The following is a 17,194-nucleotide window of genomic DNA, read 5'->3' on the forward strand; positions in this document are numbered from 1 at the left end:
ATTTGATGTAGCTGTATTTGCTTTGGGAATACAAATTTCCCGTTTTCCTTGTCCAATACGTCACTTTTTGTGCAAGTTGATAGAAATATATACAACCATGTATTTCTCTGACAAGAATTCAGCAGAAAAATTTATTTGGTTTTTAATGACGTCCAATTAAAATTAAAATTTCATCTTCAATAACTCGTTGGACGCCATTAAAATAATGTGAACTTACAGGAGGACCACTGCAGTATCATTCACTCTGAAATAAACACGACAAGAGACGTTTATATATATATATATATATATATATATATATATATATATATATATATATATATATATATATATATATATTTGGTACACACCAAATGTCCAAGAATTCACGAAAAGAGAGGAGAAATAACATTAATATGTACATTTTTCTTTTCATTGATGCTTATACGAAAACAGATGAACAGAGTTAAACAACTTCAAACATGCTTATACTCTTAAATATGTTTTTCTATCAATCGTGTTTTTTACTCCTAAAATCATCTACAAATTGAGAAATTTCATTTGTCAATACAATATTGGAGGTTCACCGTAAAAAAAAAAATAGTTTAATAATAAATTATAATTAAACTTTTATTGGACTAAATTCTTTTTTAAAATAATTAGTTCTGTTTGAATGTATGCAGTTTTTATATGAATGAAACTCAAATTAAAATATTTAGAAATCATAAACCACAAAAATCTCTAAATTCAAATTTCTCTGCGTTTTCATCCTTGTAACTCAAGAGAAATACAAGACGGAAAGTTACTCTTTTTCTTTGTGCTTTTATATTTCTTTATATTTCTAGACTGTTCCTTTATGACTTTCTTTATACCAGCTTTTGAAAAATAGAAGGGGGGAGAATAATAGTGGGCGAGCCTATATTCTTCATATTTCATTAAAAAAACAAAATAATGTTTCAACTTATGCAAATAATTTGCAAATACCACTTTTGCTTATACGAGGTTGCTTCAACTAATGTCGATTGAAATGTAATAATTGATATGCTAAAATTCTTACATTATTGCTATATTTCATTTATACGAAAACAAAGTATGCAAATATTGTACGTTGAAATCTTAACTTTTTAAAACATAATTTTCCCTTGCAAACTATCCGGTTCTCAAATTTGAGTTTTTTTTTTTTTCTTTTAATATGAAAGTGTAATAATGTTCGATTTCAATTTTCAAATACTAACTGCCAAATGGTCCTTTTGTGCTGTTGTGTGGCTCAATCACAGTAGTTAGAGTCCGTGTTTCCAACCTTTTCTTTACCCCCTTCTCTTTTCTTCTTTATTTCTTTTGAATTTGATTCTGCAAAGTTCAATTCAATTCAATATAATTTTCCCTCTACGTTTGTGTCTGCAATTGCATATAACGATTAGGGTTCATGCTACACTGACCTCGGTTTCGGTGTTTCAAGTTCAGACACATTCTTGTCTGCGTACACCATTCATCTGAAAATGAGTGCGTCCAGATTCATAAAGTGCGTCACCGTTGGTGACGGTGCTGTCGGCAAAACCTGCTTGTTGATCTCCTACACCAGCAACACTTTCCCCACGGTTTATTTCTTTCTACTTTGCTCTTTCGCTCTCTCTCTCTCTCTCTGAATTGTAAATATTTGAAATTCAAATTGGAGTTATATGCGGTGGATTTGTAAGCACCGTTGTTTTGGAGTTTCCAAGTAGAGTTTGACTTGGTCACCTACTTTTTTGATATGCAGATTCACTATACTGTCATCTTTATAACAGATGGTCTTTGTTCCAATTGATTTTGGTTTTCTTCTTCGATGAGTTATGCTATGGCTTTCTGATTTCACCGTTTCTCATATCATGATGACAGGACTACGTGCCCACCGTGTTTGACAATTTCAGTGCTAATGTTGTTGTGGATGGAAGCACCGTAAATCTGGGTTTGTGGGATACAGCTGGTAACATGGCTACTAATTCAGTTTATGTAGAATTTAGTATTGTTTTCTGCATAGTGTTTGTTTATTGTGATTTAACATATTGTTTGGTATAGGTCAGGAGGATTATAATAGATTAAGACCCTTGAGCTACCGAGGAGCTGACGTTTTTATACTTGCCTTTTCTCTCATTAGCAAGGCTAGCTATGAAAATATTGCTAAGAAGGTTTGTTTCTTTTCTTTCATGTCAAAAATTCAGTTAAGATGGTTTCATTAAAACCAATTTGTGCACTTATTATGATATAGCTGTAGCCGATGAAGTTGTTCTTCTTATTTTTTCTGTCAGTGGATCCCTGAACTAAGGCATTACGCCCCTGGCGTTCCAATAATTCTCGTCGGAACCAAGTTAGGTAAGCATTTAACCACACACCCTTAGTTATAGGCTATTGTTTAACCACTATGTGATCATGTTACTGTTAGAGCTTCCTGCTTAGCTTTGGTTATTTAAAGGCTCTGATAGTTTTCCTTTCTCAACGTCAAGGGACGCATCGTATCACTTTATCTATTACCCAATCACATCATGTATATTCTAATTTGTTGCATTTTTTGGTGACATTTGCTTCTGAGTTTCTTTATTCTTGTAACGACTAAGAGTATGAAATGTTTTTGTGTGAATTCTAATTTGATTTGATCTCTGTGAAGAAAAGGCAATCAGTACAGTGTTCATAAGACTTTTGTGTAATTTTTTTATTGATGGAACATAACAAACGTGCCAACTTCTCCTCTTGCTATGATATTGATTCACAGTTAAATTTTTACCTGTGGTGAATGCTGCTTTTAACAGTTTTGGCCAATTCATTTCTAGAGTTGGAATGATTTGGCAACTAAAAATGCATGATTTGTCTGCAGATCTTCGGGAAGATAAGCATTTTTTTATGGATCACCCTGGTGCTGTTCCAATCACTACAGCCCAGGTAAGATATGTAACAAATTTTCCTAATCCCCGTAGAGGGGGAGTTGAGTTCTTGATTCAGAAATTAGATTGATCCGCCCGTTGATATTTGTTTTCACTTTGGTTGAAGGGAGAAGAATTGAAAAAACTGATTGGTGCTCCAGCTTACATTGAGTGTAGTTCAAAAACACAACAGGTGCATTTTCTATCTATCTTTTGCTAAAATATTATGTAGCGAATTTTTCTGTCTTTATACACAGATTGTGATGTACTCTTGGGATGACAGAATGTGAAAGCTGTCTTTGACGCTGCCATCAAGGTGGTTCTCCAACCACCAAAGCAAAAGAAAAAGAAGAGGAAGGCACAAAAAGCTTGCTCCATATTATGATCGAGAATCAGAAATTAATATTAGGCAGTGACTGTCTGACCAACTCTTACTGCTGCATCTCATCAATTTGTATTGTTTTGTTCCTTGTCCTCCCTTTGAAGCAAGCAGGAGGCTATGTACAGTTTGAACTTGTATTGTTTGGATCATTCCTCATTTCATATTTTGTAACCACAATCAACTTAATTATATAACTGTCAATTTCCTTTCGTCTTTTTCTGATTTTTTGGTAAACAAAAGGTGTTTAAGGTTTCTACTTAGCATTCAATTCATTTTTATTTTTGTTTATTCGGTATGCCATTTTAAGTAGTTGTACGATAAAAGAGTCGAATCCAGAGCATTGTTATAGAGAAGGAGAGTAGACTTAAATATTACACATATTTTTAATATTTTATAGAATATATATTTAATCAATTCAAAATTTTATTTTAACTAATATATATATATATATATATATATATATATAATTTTTCATAAATTATGTAATTGATATTTTGTATACTTAATGTTATTAATAATAATATGAAATTTAATTATTGAATTAATTAAATTTATATTTTATTACTATTTCGAATCTTAGTATTTTGATTTTGTTATATTTATTAAAACTTTATCTGTTATATTAAATATATAAATACTTTATACGGTTATTTAATTATAAACCCCCGTGATATTATTATTGTTGACTTTTTAATTAATGTTTTTAAAGGTTATTATTTATTGTGATATCTACTTGATTTATAATGTAACGTGTAAGTGTTACTCCTACATTAAGATTATGTCGAATTTGGTCAATTGGCATCATTTTAAGCTATATAGGTAATAATATTTCAATTTAATGTTACCATACGTCATTGTAGAATAAAAAAACTATCCTAAAATAGGATTACATTCTTAATTAAAAGACAGCAACCTAATTTGGTAAGGATTCTAATAATAACGTGTATCTATATATATATATATATATATATATATATATATATATATATTAAATAGTACAAATTTAATTATGATTTTACAATTTTAAAAAAATTAAATATTAAAAAGAGTGTAGTTAATGGTGACGATTGACAAGATTAGACGAGAGGGAGTGTATCTATATCCCGAAAAAAAAAAACTCCAGTTATAGTATAAAAAATAATTCTTTTATGCTGTAGGAAGAAGTAAAACCCTAAACCCTGAAGTTGTACGATATCTGGTGGTTGTAAAAGAAGTTGTCTGTGTGTGACGGTGATTTGGGTAGAAGATGAGAGGGCTGAACAGAGCAATGTTTCTAAGCAGAGCCATGAGAAGGAATTTCACCACCTGCTCCGGTGCTACCGCCACCCTTCACCGAGTGGTTCCCCATGACACGGTCACCGTGAGAGGCAACAATCCTTCTGTTACTGGGTTTAGATACTTTTCTTCTTCTGCCACCTCTCTGGCCCATGACGCCCAGACCAAGGCTTTCAACCCCAAAGAACTTGTCCTCTTTCAGTACCAGGCCTGTCCATTCTGCAATAAGGTTGCAGGTGAATTCCCCTTTTAATAATTCTCTATTTCTCTAATCTTTTTAGTTAGGGTTAAATACGATTTTATTATCTCTTCAAATTTTAAGAATGAATATAGTAATTTCATTCCAACAGAATTAAATTTGTTATTAAAGTTTGAAGACTAAGCTATTTTGAGACAAGAAGGAATTCCAATTTTGTCAATTTCGTATTACAGAGGCTAAAAACATATTTAAGCTTCTAATTATTAAGCGCTTGAAATTTCAGAACTTAATTTACTATTTCATTGCTTTGGTTTTGCAGCGTTTCTGGACTATTACGATATTCCGTTCAAAGTGGTTGAGGTGAATCCCATCAACAAGAAGGAAATCAAGTGGTCCGATTACAAGAAAGTGCCCATCCTCACTGTTGACGGTGAACAGATGGTTGATTCTTCAGGTTCTTAAGTAACTCTATTATTAATGCTTTCATTTATTATGCTGTGTTCTATGCATTTTAGTAAAACCAATAAAACCAACAGTAGTTGAGACGAGTGATTCGACTCTCCAGTCTCGTAACTAAGAACTGAGGTTCAATCCCCATTACATAAATTCGCTATTGTGGACATTACTTTATTCTAAAACGGGTCAATCTGGTGTTAGGGAGATTAATTAAGTGCAAAAGAAAGAAAGAAGTTTCAGATACCTCATGTTGCTACAACAGAAACTCTTAGCAAACGTGGTTGTATTGTAACTAAACTCGCCTTCCTTTTTTGGCAGACATAATTGATAAGTTGATCAAAAGGATACATCCAGATTATGATCTACATGCGGAAGAAGAGAAGAAGTGGCGAGAGTATGTTTGTTATCGTGCTTCTCTGATTATTTATTCTAGATTTATTTTTTACTCTGAACTACATGGTTGCATTGTTATCTCAGTTCTTTGGTAACACATGGTCACACCTCTGATGCCCCATTATTAGGAGTACTGTTTTATTGCATTGTAGCTATTGGTTGTCTTTTTTTGTAATATTTGATGCAAGATTAAGTACCTGTATCTATAACCAACTGCTTCCATAAATATGAACATTATGCTGTTACATGTTATATAGGTGGGTGGATAATCACTTGGTGCATGTCTTGTCACCAAATATATATCGAAGTGTTCCTGAAGCTCTTGAATCATTTAATTATATCACCACCCAAGGTAAGATTTGACTAAAAGTCTGTCTATTTCAAAACACAAAAAAGGATAGTTTAACATATTAGCAAACATGATATGTGTTGTTTATCGTTGGTTACATCTAACAGATGAAATATAGGCTGATAATGTTTTTCTGGCTGACATTGTGCTGCTCTGTAACCCTTTAAGCCATATTTCATTTTCTCCAAAAAACAATGATTGACAAATACTGAACATATTTCATTTTACCATAATTTTTTATATTTCTTGCAATCGGTGCTCTTCGGTCTCATTTTCTGCATATGGAGGAAAGTCATTATTGGATCCCGATAATTCTTTGTTATTTTCAGTTACTTGATGCTTATTTGATTATTCTGCAGTGACCATAAAATACGTACAATGGAATGGATAGTAACCTGAACCTATTAATGCATGACAGTAAACAGACCTCTTGATCCATCAAACTATTTTTCTTCTTCAAATTTAAGTATTCCTTGTTAAATTGTACCCGCATGGCTGTAAATAGTGACACTTAATTGAGGCACACCAATGGAGGGAGGGAGGGGAAACTTTAATTCAATTGTTATTAAAATATACACTAGTTGTATGCCTTTTGTAAGCCAATGCTTATCAAACCTTTCAAGCATTATTATTTTAATTATTCCTCCACCTCACTGTTGCTAACTTTCCTTCTCGCTCTCCTATTTAACCTTAATTTCTTTTTATCCTCAAGTCTACCGTGTGATGCTTTGTAAACAATTTTATGTTTCCTTCTACATGCAGGAAATTTCAGTTTTTCTGAGAGGTTAGTGGCAAAGTATGGTGGGGCTGCAGCTATGTATTTTGTGTCAAAGAAATTGAAGAAGAGACACAACATCACTGATGAGCGAGCAGCACTGTATGGAGCTGCCGAACAATGGGTTGATGCTTTGAACGGCCGTAAATTTCTTGGTATGTTCAACTAACTTGGTTAAAAAAATGTTGGGTATGTAAGTTACCACGAGTACTCAACAAGCTCTTATATATTCTTGATTTCTGCAGGTGGGTTGGATCCTAATTTAGCAGATCTTGCTGTGTTTGGTGTTCTGAGACCCATCGGCCATCTCCAGTCAGGTAGAGATATGGTAGAGCACACCAGGATTGGGAAATGGTTTTCTGAAATGGATGGTGCAGTAGGACAGTCTTGTAGGGTGAGTGAGCACAGCTAGAAAGGTTAAGCAATCCCATACGAAGAAATGAATTGAGTTTTATTTTACTAAGTTTGTTGAGTGTTAGTAAACACGACAAACACTTATAATTTATCCTGTGGATGCAGTGATTTGTGATCACATACTGTTCTGGTAAATCTGGGTATATATATATACAATAAATGTTTATCTGACGCTGAGACAAGCGCAACAGTATCTCTTTTTGCTTCATCTTGTTTAATCATGCAATTATTGGACTGTAAAAATTGACGTTTTCTTCTATTATAGCTTAAGGAGTAAGGATCATGATGATCTACACTCGAGTATTGTTATGAAGAGTGAGAGAACAAACCACTGACTACCTTAAGTAAACTACATATTTTGAGGTTTTAATTGGAGGGGAAAAAATTCTGCCTCCGAACCTAAAAATAATAGAGCTTACGAGCAGGACATAGGTTGGTGAAGTTAAGCTCTAAGCACTATGTTAAGGTTTATATGTATCGTATAATTAAAATATATAATAGTTTTTCTTTAATTACAATTTGAGTGAGGTACTATATAATAAAAAGTTTAACTAAGATATAGATAGAAGTGTCAATGATTCATAGTACGTGATTAATATTTATATGAAATCAAATTTTAAAAATTGCTTTCATGATTAATAAAACATAAAAGTATATGTAATCAAATTTCATTATTAATATTTATCTCACTAATAATTTGATTTTGTCACTTAAATTTTAAAAAAATAATTATCTATGAATAATACCTATTTATGGATTAGATATTATCATAGTATCCGTGGATACATGTACTTGTTATATTTTAATTTAAATTAAAAAATGTGATTAAAACATTAACACATTGATTTTGGATGAGTTATTTTTTATCAATTGATTTTGAAAAATCTTAATTTTTTTTTTATAAATTGTCATTCAGTACTATTTAAATAGGTTATTTGCAATTTGTTTGAAATTTATGAATATTTTGTATTGTATTTTTATTTCAATTTATAGTTAAAATATATTGTTAAATATTAAATTATTTTTTTGTAAATACCCACAAATATTTGTGGATATTAAAAATATATGCGAGAATCTGTATAATGGATACGCGCATGAATATAGGTATGGATACGAGACGGATATTTATCTAGCAGGTATGGTACCATAGAGCTGCTACTTATATTTTACCCGTCTTAATTGACATCCTAATCTTGACATCCAGGATTTTAACTATAAAATTGGAGTTTTTGAAACAGAAAAGTAAGAAAGATAAATAGAAGAGATACAACATGTATTCATAGAGGAAAATATAATAAATAGAGAGATAAATGGGAAATAATAGACGATGAAATATATAATTTTTATTTTGTTTAAATCATAAATGGTAAAATTGTTTTTTTTTTTTTCACTCAAAATAGCCGTTATAAGATTTTTAGGATTTTAAACAAGAACTTTCGGAGTTGAGTGTTTGGTTCATAATACAGTGTGCATTTTACACCTATTGAGTGGTTTATTTTGTTACCTCAAATATTGCAAGATCTACAGATGACATGATAAGTCGTTAATATTTCCATTGATTCTTAATCAAAATATTGAGCCTAAATACTTCAATAATCAATACACTATCGACTCACATAAAAAGGTTAGACAGATTATATTTTTCTTTAGTAAGATTGGACCAATTACTCCTATCTATATCATTATATACAAGTAATTAATTTTTTTTTTGGTCTATATATTTATTTTCTAATTTTATATCCTAGTAAATAATTATTTTTAAATTAAGATAATTACCTTACTAATTTTATCTTTTAAATTATTATTTTTTCAAGTTAGTTGTCTTTTTTTAGTTTTTATTATTTTACATATGTTTTCTATGATAACACTCTGAAATTGTGTGCATGTTTTTTGTACTATGGTTCGGCCATACTATGAACAAATTTTTGTTCCAGTTTTGGTATTATCTTTCATGAGCTCGTTACTTGTCATGTAAGCTAAATTGGGACATATAATGTTGGCAACCTTCCTTTTACCTCTTTCATGTGACCAAGCTAAATTGGGACAAAGAATGTTAGCAACCTTCTTTTTTAGTAGCAGGTTTTTTCCACCACATAAAGATACATTTTTTTTTTTTGTTAAAAGTCGAAGTTGTAATCTTCTTTCTCACAAAACAATAAAGCTAATAATTTATAGGATAATAAATAAATTTATTTCCTTGAATTTATTTTAATTTTAACAGATTAATAGAATTAGAAAACAAAATACAGATATAATATATTGACATATTTCATAAAAGGAAATTTAATTTTAATCTTTATTATTTACATATTTCACACATTCTAGTTAGAAATTTTATCTTATTATACCAGAAAATTATAAATGCCAACGCCTAATGATATTGTATATTTTAATTTTGTAGTCAGCAACAAACCCATGGAGTTGGCCCAATAATTAGTTCCACTATTTATTTACAGTATTCCTCTCTTTCTCTTTCCCTGAGCCCAGTGAAGGACATTGCGCAGCACCCAAGTTACTTCCACAGCATTCATTCAAAACACTTTCACAGATTCTCCTTTCCCAAACCCTTCTCAGAGAGTCTTCGGAATCGATCAATTTAATCAATCATCGCCATCTTCCACCACACGCTCCTCAAGAACCCTAATCCCAATTCAACCAGCTGCAGTTAAAAGATGCAGCAAGGAGATTTCACCTCCGCTCCGTATTATCAATTTTCTCATCCCCAAAACCCCATCCCCAACCCCAATCCCAACCCTTCCGATCCCAACCCCAACAACCTCTACGCTTCTGCACCTCCCTTCACCCCCAATTACGCTCCTTCCGATTACACCAACTATCATCCTTCCTACCCTCAAAATCCCGATCCTATTCCACCCACTGCTCCTCCTTCTTTCCCTCCCTCTTCCTCCAACCCTACTTTCAATTCGCCCTTCGAATCAAACCCTTCCTACCAACAACCACAGCAACAGCCCTATTTCCCACCATATGATCAGCATCAAACGCATCCCAATTACGCCCCTCCCAACCCCAATCCCGCTCCCTCCCTATACAACCCTGCTCCCTACAGCTACACCGGAGGCTCTTCCGTTCCGCCTATTCCGACCTACGAACCACCCGCCTACGAGCCTCCCGCGAGGCCTGATCACGGCGCCGGATATTTAGACGACAGGTACGGAGGCAGCTTCAATCGGAGCCGTTCTGAGTTGGGATCCGATTATTATGGAAAGAGCGGTGGTAATTCGAGGTACGAAGGCGGCGGCGGCGGCAGTGATGATGGCTACGGGGATGGGGTGTATGCTTATCAGGGAGGGAAAGTGGAACCCTATGGGGCGCGTGGCACAGCGCCGAAATCATCGACTTGGGCGTCGTTTGATGATTACGGCAGGTCTATCAGTTTCCCCTCGCATAAGGAATCTTCTGGCGGGGGTAAGATTGTGAAAGCGGTGCCCAAGGTTGATACCCATGAAGACGTGAAAGGCGGTGGCGTGCAAAAGTTTCGGGTCAAGCTATTGGCGGAAAGTGGGGGTCAGAGCACCATGGATGTTCTCTGTCAGGTATGAAAATTGCAGCTAGAGTCATATGTTATGGTTGTGTGTTTTTGCTTCAATATCACATGTTGGCCGGACTAAATCAGACTTGTTCATGTTCAATGCGCAGTGAAAGTGTAATTAACTTTAATCAAACAGGCTAACTAAATTGTTTCCTTTGTTCTGTTATTGTAAACATTAGTCAGGCTTGGGACTAGGGGCAGGCATGTGCCACAGAACATGGGATTTTGGGATAGCATTTTGCATATTTTTTTAAAGATAGCTTCAATATTTTGAAAGTTAGCTTTGGTTAATTGAACGGTATCATTTATCTAATTGTTATAGTATTTTGTGTTTTTTTTTTTTATGGAATTTGAAATAACAATTGCAAAATGTGGTAATTACTATTATTTTACGTGTCCACGGTTCATAGCTGTGGGGATACGGAATATTTGTGGAATTTTCCGTAAAGTTGACTAAGATTACCGTGATAGTACATTAATGTAAATAAAATTAAACTTTACATTAATGGTCAGATCATATATCAATTCATAAAAACAAATTCTTAAGTGAAACATTTCAAAATGGAGCTAATTTCTTCAAATAGTTCGTATCGTAATAAAATACTATCACTTCAGGATCAATGAAGTGCCCAAATTGCATTAATTTCAAATTCGTTGACCTCTTTTTGTGACTCGAGAGCTTAAAGGGTTTATCTGAATTTATTCAAAATAGGGTTTATGACATAAAATCATACATTCGTAAGGGTTTAAGAGTTAACTCGAGAGTTTGATAACCATGTTTAGAGGTGCTTAATCTGTTTTGTAATTAGGCTAATTAAGGGTCTGGATCATCTAGTTTATGACCTTGACCCAAAAGTAATAATTTCTGGCCGAAAGGGTTTGCTGTTATATACTTTGCCAAAGGATTACTTCCTTCTCGTTTGAATATGATACCCTCTCTCTTTCTCATTGTAGATTATTTGTTCTTTCATTGTACTGATCACAAATCTTTGTCATGCCTATGTATCCAAAATGCTGCTCCTTTTTACTGACTGCTTCTGCAAATTTATTAGAGGACTTTAACTTAAATGTTCAATTCCTGCTTTTATGTGTTCGTAAAAAATGTTATCACACTAGCTTATTGCTGCTGACCTGAACTCTGTCAACCTTTGTCTGCTCAGATTGGTCTGGATGGAATTCGTATGCTGGATCCAAATACCAGCCGGACATTGAGGATTTATCCCCTTGAGAATATAACAAGATGTGATGTGAGCTTCTTCATTTCTTAAGAAAACTTCAATACATCCATGAAATTAGTTTTGCATGTCAATTTCATTATAATATTTTGCTAATTGTAAAATGCAGAGAGTCGATTCGTCCACCTTTGCATTTTGGTCAAAAAGCCCTGTGGATATTGAGCCAAGGAGAATCAGATTGCAATCTAACAGTTATACCACTAACACACTCTTGGATACAGTGACTGCTGCAACAATACAGGTATTCAATATTTTCAACTTTCTCTTTCAACAATTGTTCATTTTTTATGATAAATTTGGCTAGAACATGTCTTCTTTCAAAAAAAATTGTGGGAAGACGCTGGCTCCTTCCTTTAAAAGGTTACCTGGACATATAGTTTTGTTTTAATTTAAAATTGCTTGCATAGTTTGAGTTACCGTTTGATATGTCCAGAAGTGACGGTCAGAGAACAGGCTGAGTTATATGTGCCCTACTGTAGTAATTTCTGAAAAAATAAATTAGGGCTTATATGTGAAAGGTAGATGAACGATAATAGAAAGATATAGATGGCCCAAGCAGTTTCTAAACTGCGTGATAAACATTAGCTTATCGTACTTTTCATCCCCTGGGTACCTTGACAGTGCTGATAACATAGCAGCGAGAACAAACTGATTTGTATTGAATGAAACTAGGAAGCAGCCTCCTTGTTGAACTTATTTTAGCATTTTGTAGAAATTTTGTAATCATGTTATCTTCCTGTCCACTATCTCAGTTAGCAGTTTTGGAGTCAGCTACTGAACGCTGCTATCTGTGATTTTGATTGTTGGCAATTAATCTATTGTTAACTAGCTGATCTTGGGGGTTTTAGCTCCTTCTCAACAATTAAATTGTTTTAAATAGTGGGATCTGTTTTTTCTTTATGTCTTGATTGCCCTTGTTTTCTTTTTCATAATGCAGTTCAAGGAAATGGGTGGAAGCAGAAGGCCTTCTGAACCTGTGAAAACAAATGAACAGACTCAAGAAAGAAAGAAAGGTTTTGGCGATTGGATGAATCTGATTAAACCTGCCAATGAAGAGAAGGATCATTGGGTAAAGATTAAATGCATTCTTTTGGTTTCCGTGTTATTGTATCTCTTCCTGTCTTGAAAATAGGATTCTAAGGTTTTAGAAGAAATGTTTTCTTTCAAACAGTTTTCATTTTTCCAAGGAGGCAGTGCTCTGCTAGTAGAGGGTTGTGATTGTTTGAACATGTTTTCTTGCTTCAATTGGTATTTTAGTCGACTTTATTTTTAAATTTTATTTTTTTCACTTCTTCAAAGTTTTGCGAAGTTGATTTAATTTTAATGAAAATTAATTGACCAAACATATTAACTTGCTTCTGTTGGATTGTGATCTTTGTTAATGTTTGCTCAAAACTGGAGCTGCTTACCAGGTTTTATTTTTGTGTAGGTTCCAGATGAGGCTGTAACAAAATGTACAGCATGTGGCACTGATTTTGGGGCCTTTATTCGCAAGGTTGAATTTCCTGTTTTGTTTCTCAACCAATGTTTTCTATTTTGTTTGCTCTGTTACTAATCACATGATCCTCTGTGCTTCTAACAGCACCACTGTAGGAACTGTGGTGACATTTTCTGTGACAAATGTACACATGGTAGAATTGCTCTAACTGCTGATGAGAATGCACAGCCTGTTCGAGTTTGTGATCGGTGCATGGTATGTGTTACATTTCTTGTTAGAGATAATAAACATATGGATACTGTTTTGGAATACGTTCTTTCTTTGTATCTGCTGACATTGTAGTGCTATTAAATGGGTTATCCAAGTAGGAACTTTACCCCTATCCCCATACTGTCAATGGGCCTACCCCATACCTCTTTTCTGTTACTCTTCGTTGTCAATTAAATTAGTGCCTGAACAGTTGAAATTTAAGAAGTGATGTTGTTAAGTTAAATATAGTTCCATTCTTGTATAGGTAGAAGTTTCTCAGCGGCTAACTAGTGCCAGGGAGTCATCAAGTAAACCTACCTTGCAGAGTCATGAGGATCTTGCCAGGAAACTTCAGGTAAATGATTGGGACAATAAAACATTTGTTGTGTTGTTTTTATTGCCAGTGGAAGGCTATAATTCTATGAATTACGTGAGTAATATGTTGGTATGTCCTTGCAGGAGGAGCTGGAGAGAAATCGAAAGACATCAGGTACTGTAATGTGTTCAATTTTGGTAGTTTGAGTTAGTCAATTGTGTAATTAAACTTAGGAAGGTGATATTTTGCGCTTAATTGAAAAAAATAATGCAAACCAGCTCCTAGAAAAAAAGGGGGCTAAAAAGTAGGGCGTTGTAATGGCATGTGAAAAAATAAATAACGAATTTGCAAATCCCGTAATTATGAGAGATAATTGTTTCCTTTCAACCTGATTACTTGTAATAAAAACAGAATGTCATCGATAAATGGAGAGATAAAAGATAAGTAATGTAGACTTTCAACAGTCACCCTCAGCTGGCTTGAACATGTTTTACATGGGCAGCTTGCCAATCATGTAATCAAAGTGTTTCTTAGCTATCCCCTTGCTTAGAATGCCTGCTACCTGATCTGTGGTGAGAATGTCTCCTACCTGATCGAAGTGTTTCTTATAGAATTGATTTTAGATACTTGAGCAAAAGTTTTCCCATAGTCAATTTCCAATTCCATAAGCTTCAGGTAATCCCTTTGTGATCAGCCTGGTCTTGTAATCTGAAAAGTCCATGTGAAAAGGAAATAACGAATTTGCAAATCGTATATTGGAAAGAGATCAAACAGTTTCCTGATTACAAAATAATCTATTTCTACTTCTGATTACTTGTAATAAAAGCAGAATATTTACATTAAATGGAATGATAAAAGTTAATTGACGTAGACTTTCAACAATGTTTCGTGTGGACAATTTAGTTTAAGAACTGTAATTTTTGTTGTTGTGATTCTTAAAAATTATCTCTTGAGCTGTTAAGTGGTCTGGTTTGTAGGTTCCAAGTCTGATGGATCTGCAAGGCGGATGAAGGAAGTTGCATGTCCTATTTGCACTGTCCACCTGCAGGTTTGAATCTAGTGATAATTGCCCTATCTTTTCTCATATATGCACATCATTACATCATCTTTATATGGCGCTATTTTGGACGTTATTGCAGGTTCAGGTGCCCAGCTCGGGTTCAGAGACCATTGAATGTGGAGTGTGCCAGCACCCATTTCTTGTGAGTGCTCATTGAGTTCAGATAAACATTAGTGCGGATGAAGGTGTCTATATGCTTGTCATGTTTAAAATTCAATTGTTTCACGGACCTATCTATTTCACGTTAATAATTACTGCGCTTTCCTTTTTACTATAATCATTGGGTTTGTTGCATTACCTAATTTTACGTTCATCTTTTTTTTTTCTTCTTTTTGTGCTTCAACTTGGTGTGCTTTTTTAGAGTACTTCTCTCCAATTTATTTGTCCCCTTGTATAAAATAGACGCTGAACGTATACATAAATGTATAGGTATGTATGGTGAATTCATTCTGGTTTATTCGTTGGTTCAGCTCTGAGTGATATTTAAAAGACCACTAAAGATCAGAAGGTTAACATTGTCTGGAATATTAAGATCAATTCACCCGATAAATTGTGGTGTTAGCCGAATTTCTTGCCTTTTTCATCAATATCTTTTATATTTCTGATTAAGTGGAATCACAACTTTAATAGAAATAGGGTGTGGATTTTTTTTCACAAATCTTCCCTTAGTTTCATTCCATTCCCGATGTTACATTATATCCAATTACATTTAAAGGATAAGTTTATCCTCAATTACATTATATCCTTATCATGTTTTTCCTCGTATTAACTACTACTACGTGTTACAATCTGTGGTTTAAAATGGTTTGGATGTACGGCCAAATAAATGTAGGATGTTTTTAAAAAAAGTATAAAGCAGTCGTTATACCTTAACACACTGAAGTAAATAAAATTAGATTTTATATCATTGATGTGATGAAAATGTAGTTATTTACGTAACTGATTACAAAAATATATCCCTTGGCGGTGGTGAATCAACGACTATAGCACCATTATTTTTGGGATTCTCAAGAAGGCTTTATTATTTAGGGGCGAAACATCTTACAGGCCTGTGTTTTTGAATTTATATTTTAATTTTAATTTGTAGTAGTAGTAGCTTTTGTAGTGTCAAGTTTTACTTTAGTAATGAAAGAATAAATTAAGGAAATTTGTTTCTGTAGTGATCAGAAATATATAATAAAAGAAATATTTGAACAATATGCAGAAAAAGTTAGGGATATGATTTGAGAGGAAATAGGGATATTTCGGGAAATCAAAATAACCAAAAGCAGAGTGGTTGGGTTATTCACTTATTGGGCTATTATTGCCATCCAACACTTCAACAAAAAACGATTTTATTCTTTACATCCTTAACAATATTGTTTGCCATCTAAAAAAATCTTTAATATTATTCGATTACAATGAATACATTTATTGATTAAGAATTTAAATATAAAAGTGATTCACAGTTTGAAACACGATAAAATTCAATTTCAATGAAAATTCAAAAATTAAAAGCATATTTATTCATAAAATTTAGACCTAAAATTGTTTTGTTTTGGGTAAATAAGTTGACTGAGTTTGTTGAAATCACATGATAATACGTTGTAACATCTATACGTGTTTGTAAGTAAGTTTCAATATATTCTTTTTATTTAAATTTTTTCATATTTATAAAGTGTCACTTGTTAAAATTTTAATCATTTGTTCCTTAAAAGGTATCATATGTTAAAATCATAAAAATAACCCTAACAGATTTAAACTTTTGATATATAATACTTTTCCAACTAACAACAAGCTTAACAAGAATGGTCAGATTGAATTATTTAAAAAAAAATAAATAAGAACTAAATTAAATATTTGAATATTTTTAGAAAAATAAAAACTCAATTCAATTAAAATTAAATTTAAAAAAGTTTAAATATTAAAAAATCAAATTACAATCCTATAGAAGTTATAAAAATTAAATAAATTGTAGAATCGCATGTGAAACGATATGTGTTTGCCTCACATCACATTTGCATGAGATTTTTGTCAGAAATATAAATGAGCTCGCGTAGATTATTGGAATTTTGATGTACTGTTATGCCATGTGCAGTGATACGCCACCTATTTCATCAACTTAAATTCCTTCTGCCATGTATTTGCAACACTATCTCAGTTGATGTTATATTTAGGTTTTTCTCTCAAAAAGTGGTGTAATTTATTTTTTATTTATTTACAAGACTAATATATTTAAAAAAATGTA

The 17,194-nt window shown here is 33.0% G+C and overlaps 3 protein-coding genes across 3 annotated transcripts; all 3 read left to right on the plus strand.

Annotated features, from left to right (window-relative positions):
* Positions 1 to 1,208: 1,208 nt before the first annotated feature.
* LOC114163248 (rac-like GTP-binding protein RAC1) lies at positions 1,209 to 3,467 on the plus strand. The gene is made up of 7 exons (XM_028047432.2): positions 1,209 to 1,577; positions 1,858 to 1,945; positions 2,038 to 2,147; positions 2,268 to 2,331; positions 2,831 to 2,895; positions 3,004 to 3,069; positions 3,160 to 3,467. The coding sequence occupies exons 1-7, from the start codon at positions 1,479 to 1,481 to the stop codon at positions 3,259 to 3,261; spliced, it is 594 nt and encodes a 197-aa protein (XP_027903233.1). The 5' UTR covers positions 1,209 to 1,478; the 3' UTR covers positions 3,262 to 3,467.
* Positions 3,468 to 4,401: 934 nt separating this feature from the next.
* LOC114162112 (uncharacterized) lies at positions 4,402 to 7,290 on the plus strand. The gene is made up of 6 exons (XM_028045890.2): positions 4,402 to 4,769; positions 5,052 to 5,186; positions 5,507 to 5,582; positions 5,839 to 5,933; positions 6,693 to 6,860; positions 6,951 to 7,290. The coding sequence occupies exons 1-6, from the start codon at positions 4,505 to 4,507 to the stop codon at positions 7,115 to 7,117; spliced, it is 906 nt and encodes a 301-aa protein (XP_027901691.1). The 5' UTR covers positions 4,402 to 4,504; the 3' UTR covers positions 7,118 to 7,290.
* A 2,286-nt stretch (positions 7,291 to 9,576) lies between these two features.
* Positions 9,577 to 15,436, plus strand: LOC114163112 (RING/FYVE/PHD zinc finger superfamily protein). The gene is made up of 10 exons (XM_028047201.2): positions 9,577 to 10,673; positions 11,830 to 11,916; positions 12,014 to 12,145; positions 12,842 to 12,973; positions 13,334 to 13,399; positions 13,487 to 13,597; positions 13,857 to 13,946; positions 14,051 to 14,081; positions 14,885 to 14,955; positions 15,047 to 15,436. Exons 1-10 carry the CDS (start codon positions 9,792 to 9,794, stop codon positions 15,122 to 15,124), a joined length of 1,680 nt encoding a protein of 559 aa, XP_027903002.1. The 5' UTR covers positions 9,577 to 9,791; the 3' UTR covers positions 15,125 to 15,436.
* Positions 15,437 to 17,194: the final 1,758 nt, after the last annotated feature.

The sequence above is a fragment of the Vigna unguiculata genome, chromosome 9, assembly GCF_037176805.1.
Source record: "Vigna unguiculata cultivar grain cowpea cultivar isolate G323 ecotype 2 chromosome 9, ASM3717680v1, whole genome shotgun sequence".
NCBI classification, from domain to species: Eukaryota; Viridiplantae; Streptophyta; class Magnoliopsida; order Fabales; family Fabaceae; genus Vigna; species Vigna unguiculata.

What these genes read in the sequence shown, in the direction of transcription:
- LOC114162112 (XM_028045890.2), top strand. Translation starts at nt 4,505, where the DNA reads ATGAGAGGGCTGAACAGAGCAATGTTTCTAAGCAGAGCCATGAGAAGG. An exon ending in ACAGATGGTTGATTCTTCAG is followed by an intron (nt 5,187 to 5,506) that starts GTTCTTAAGTAA and finishes CTTTTTTGGCAG; the next exon opens with ACATAATTGATAAGTTGATC. An exon ending in GAACGGCCGTAAATTTCTTG is followed by an intron (nt 6,861 to 6,950) that starts GTATGTTCAACT and finishes TGATTTCTGCAG; the next exon opens with GTGGGTTGGATCCTAATTTA.
- LOC114163112 (XM_028047201.2), top strand. Translation starts at nt 9,792, where the DNA reads ATGCAGCAAGGAGATTTCACCTCCGCTCCGTATTATCAATTTTCTCAT. An exon ending in TGACTGCTGCAACAATACAG is followed by an intron (nt 12,146 to 12,841) that starts GTATTCAATATT and finishes TTCATAATGCAG; the next exon opens with TTCAAGGAAATGGGTGGAAG. An exon ending in GAGAAATCGAAAGACATCAG is followed by an intron (nt 14,082 to 14,884) that starts GTACTGTAATGT and finishes TCTGGTTTGTAG; the next exon opens with GTTCCAAGTCTGATGGATCT.
- LOC114163248 (XM_028047432.2), top strand. Translation starts at nt 1,479, where the DNA reads ATGAGTGCGTCCAGATTCATAAAGTGCGTCACCGTTGGTGACGGTGCT. An exon ending in GGGTTTGTGGGATACAGCTG is followed by an intron (nt 1,946 to 2,037) that starts GTAACATGGCTA and finishes TGTTTGGTATAG; the next exon opens with GTCAGGAGGATTATAATAGA. An exon ending in TCTCGTCGGAACCAAGTTAG is followed by an intron (nt 2,332 to 2,830) that starts GTAAGCATTTAA and finishes ATTTGTCTGCAG; the next exon opens with ATCTTCGGGAAGATAAGCAT.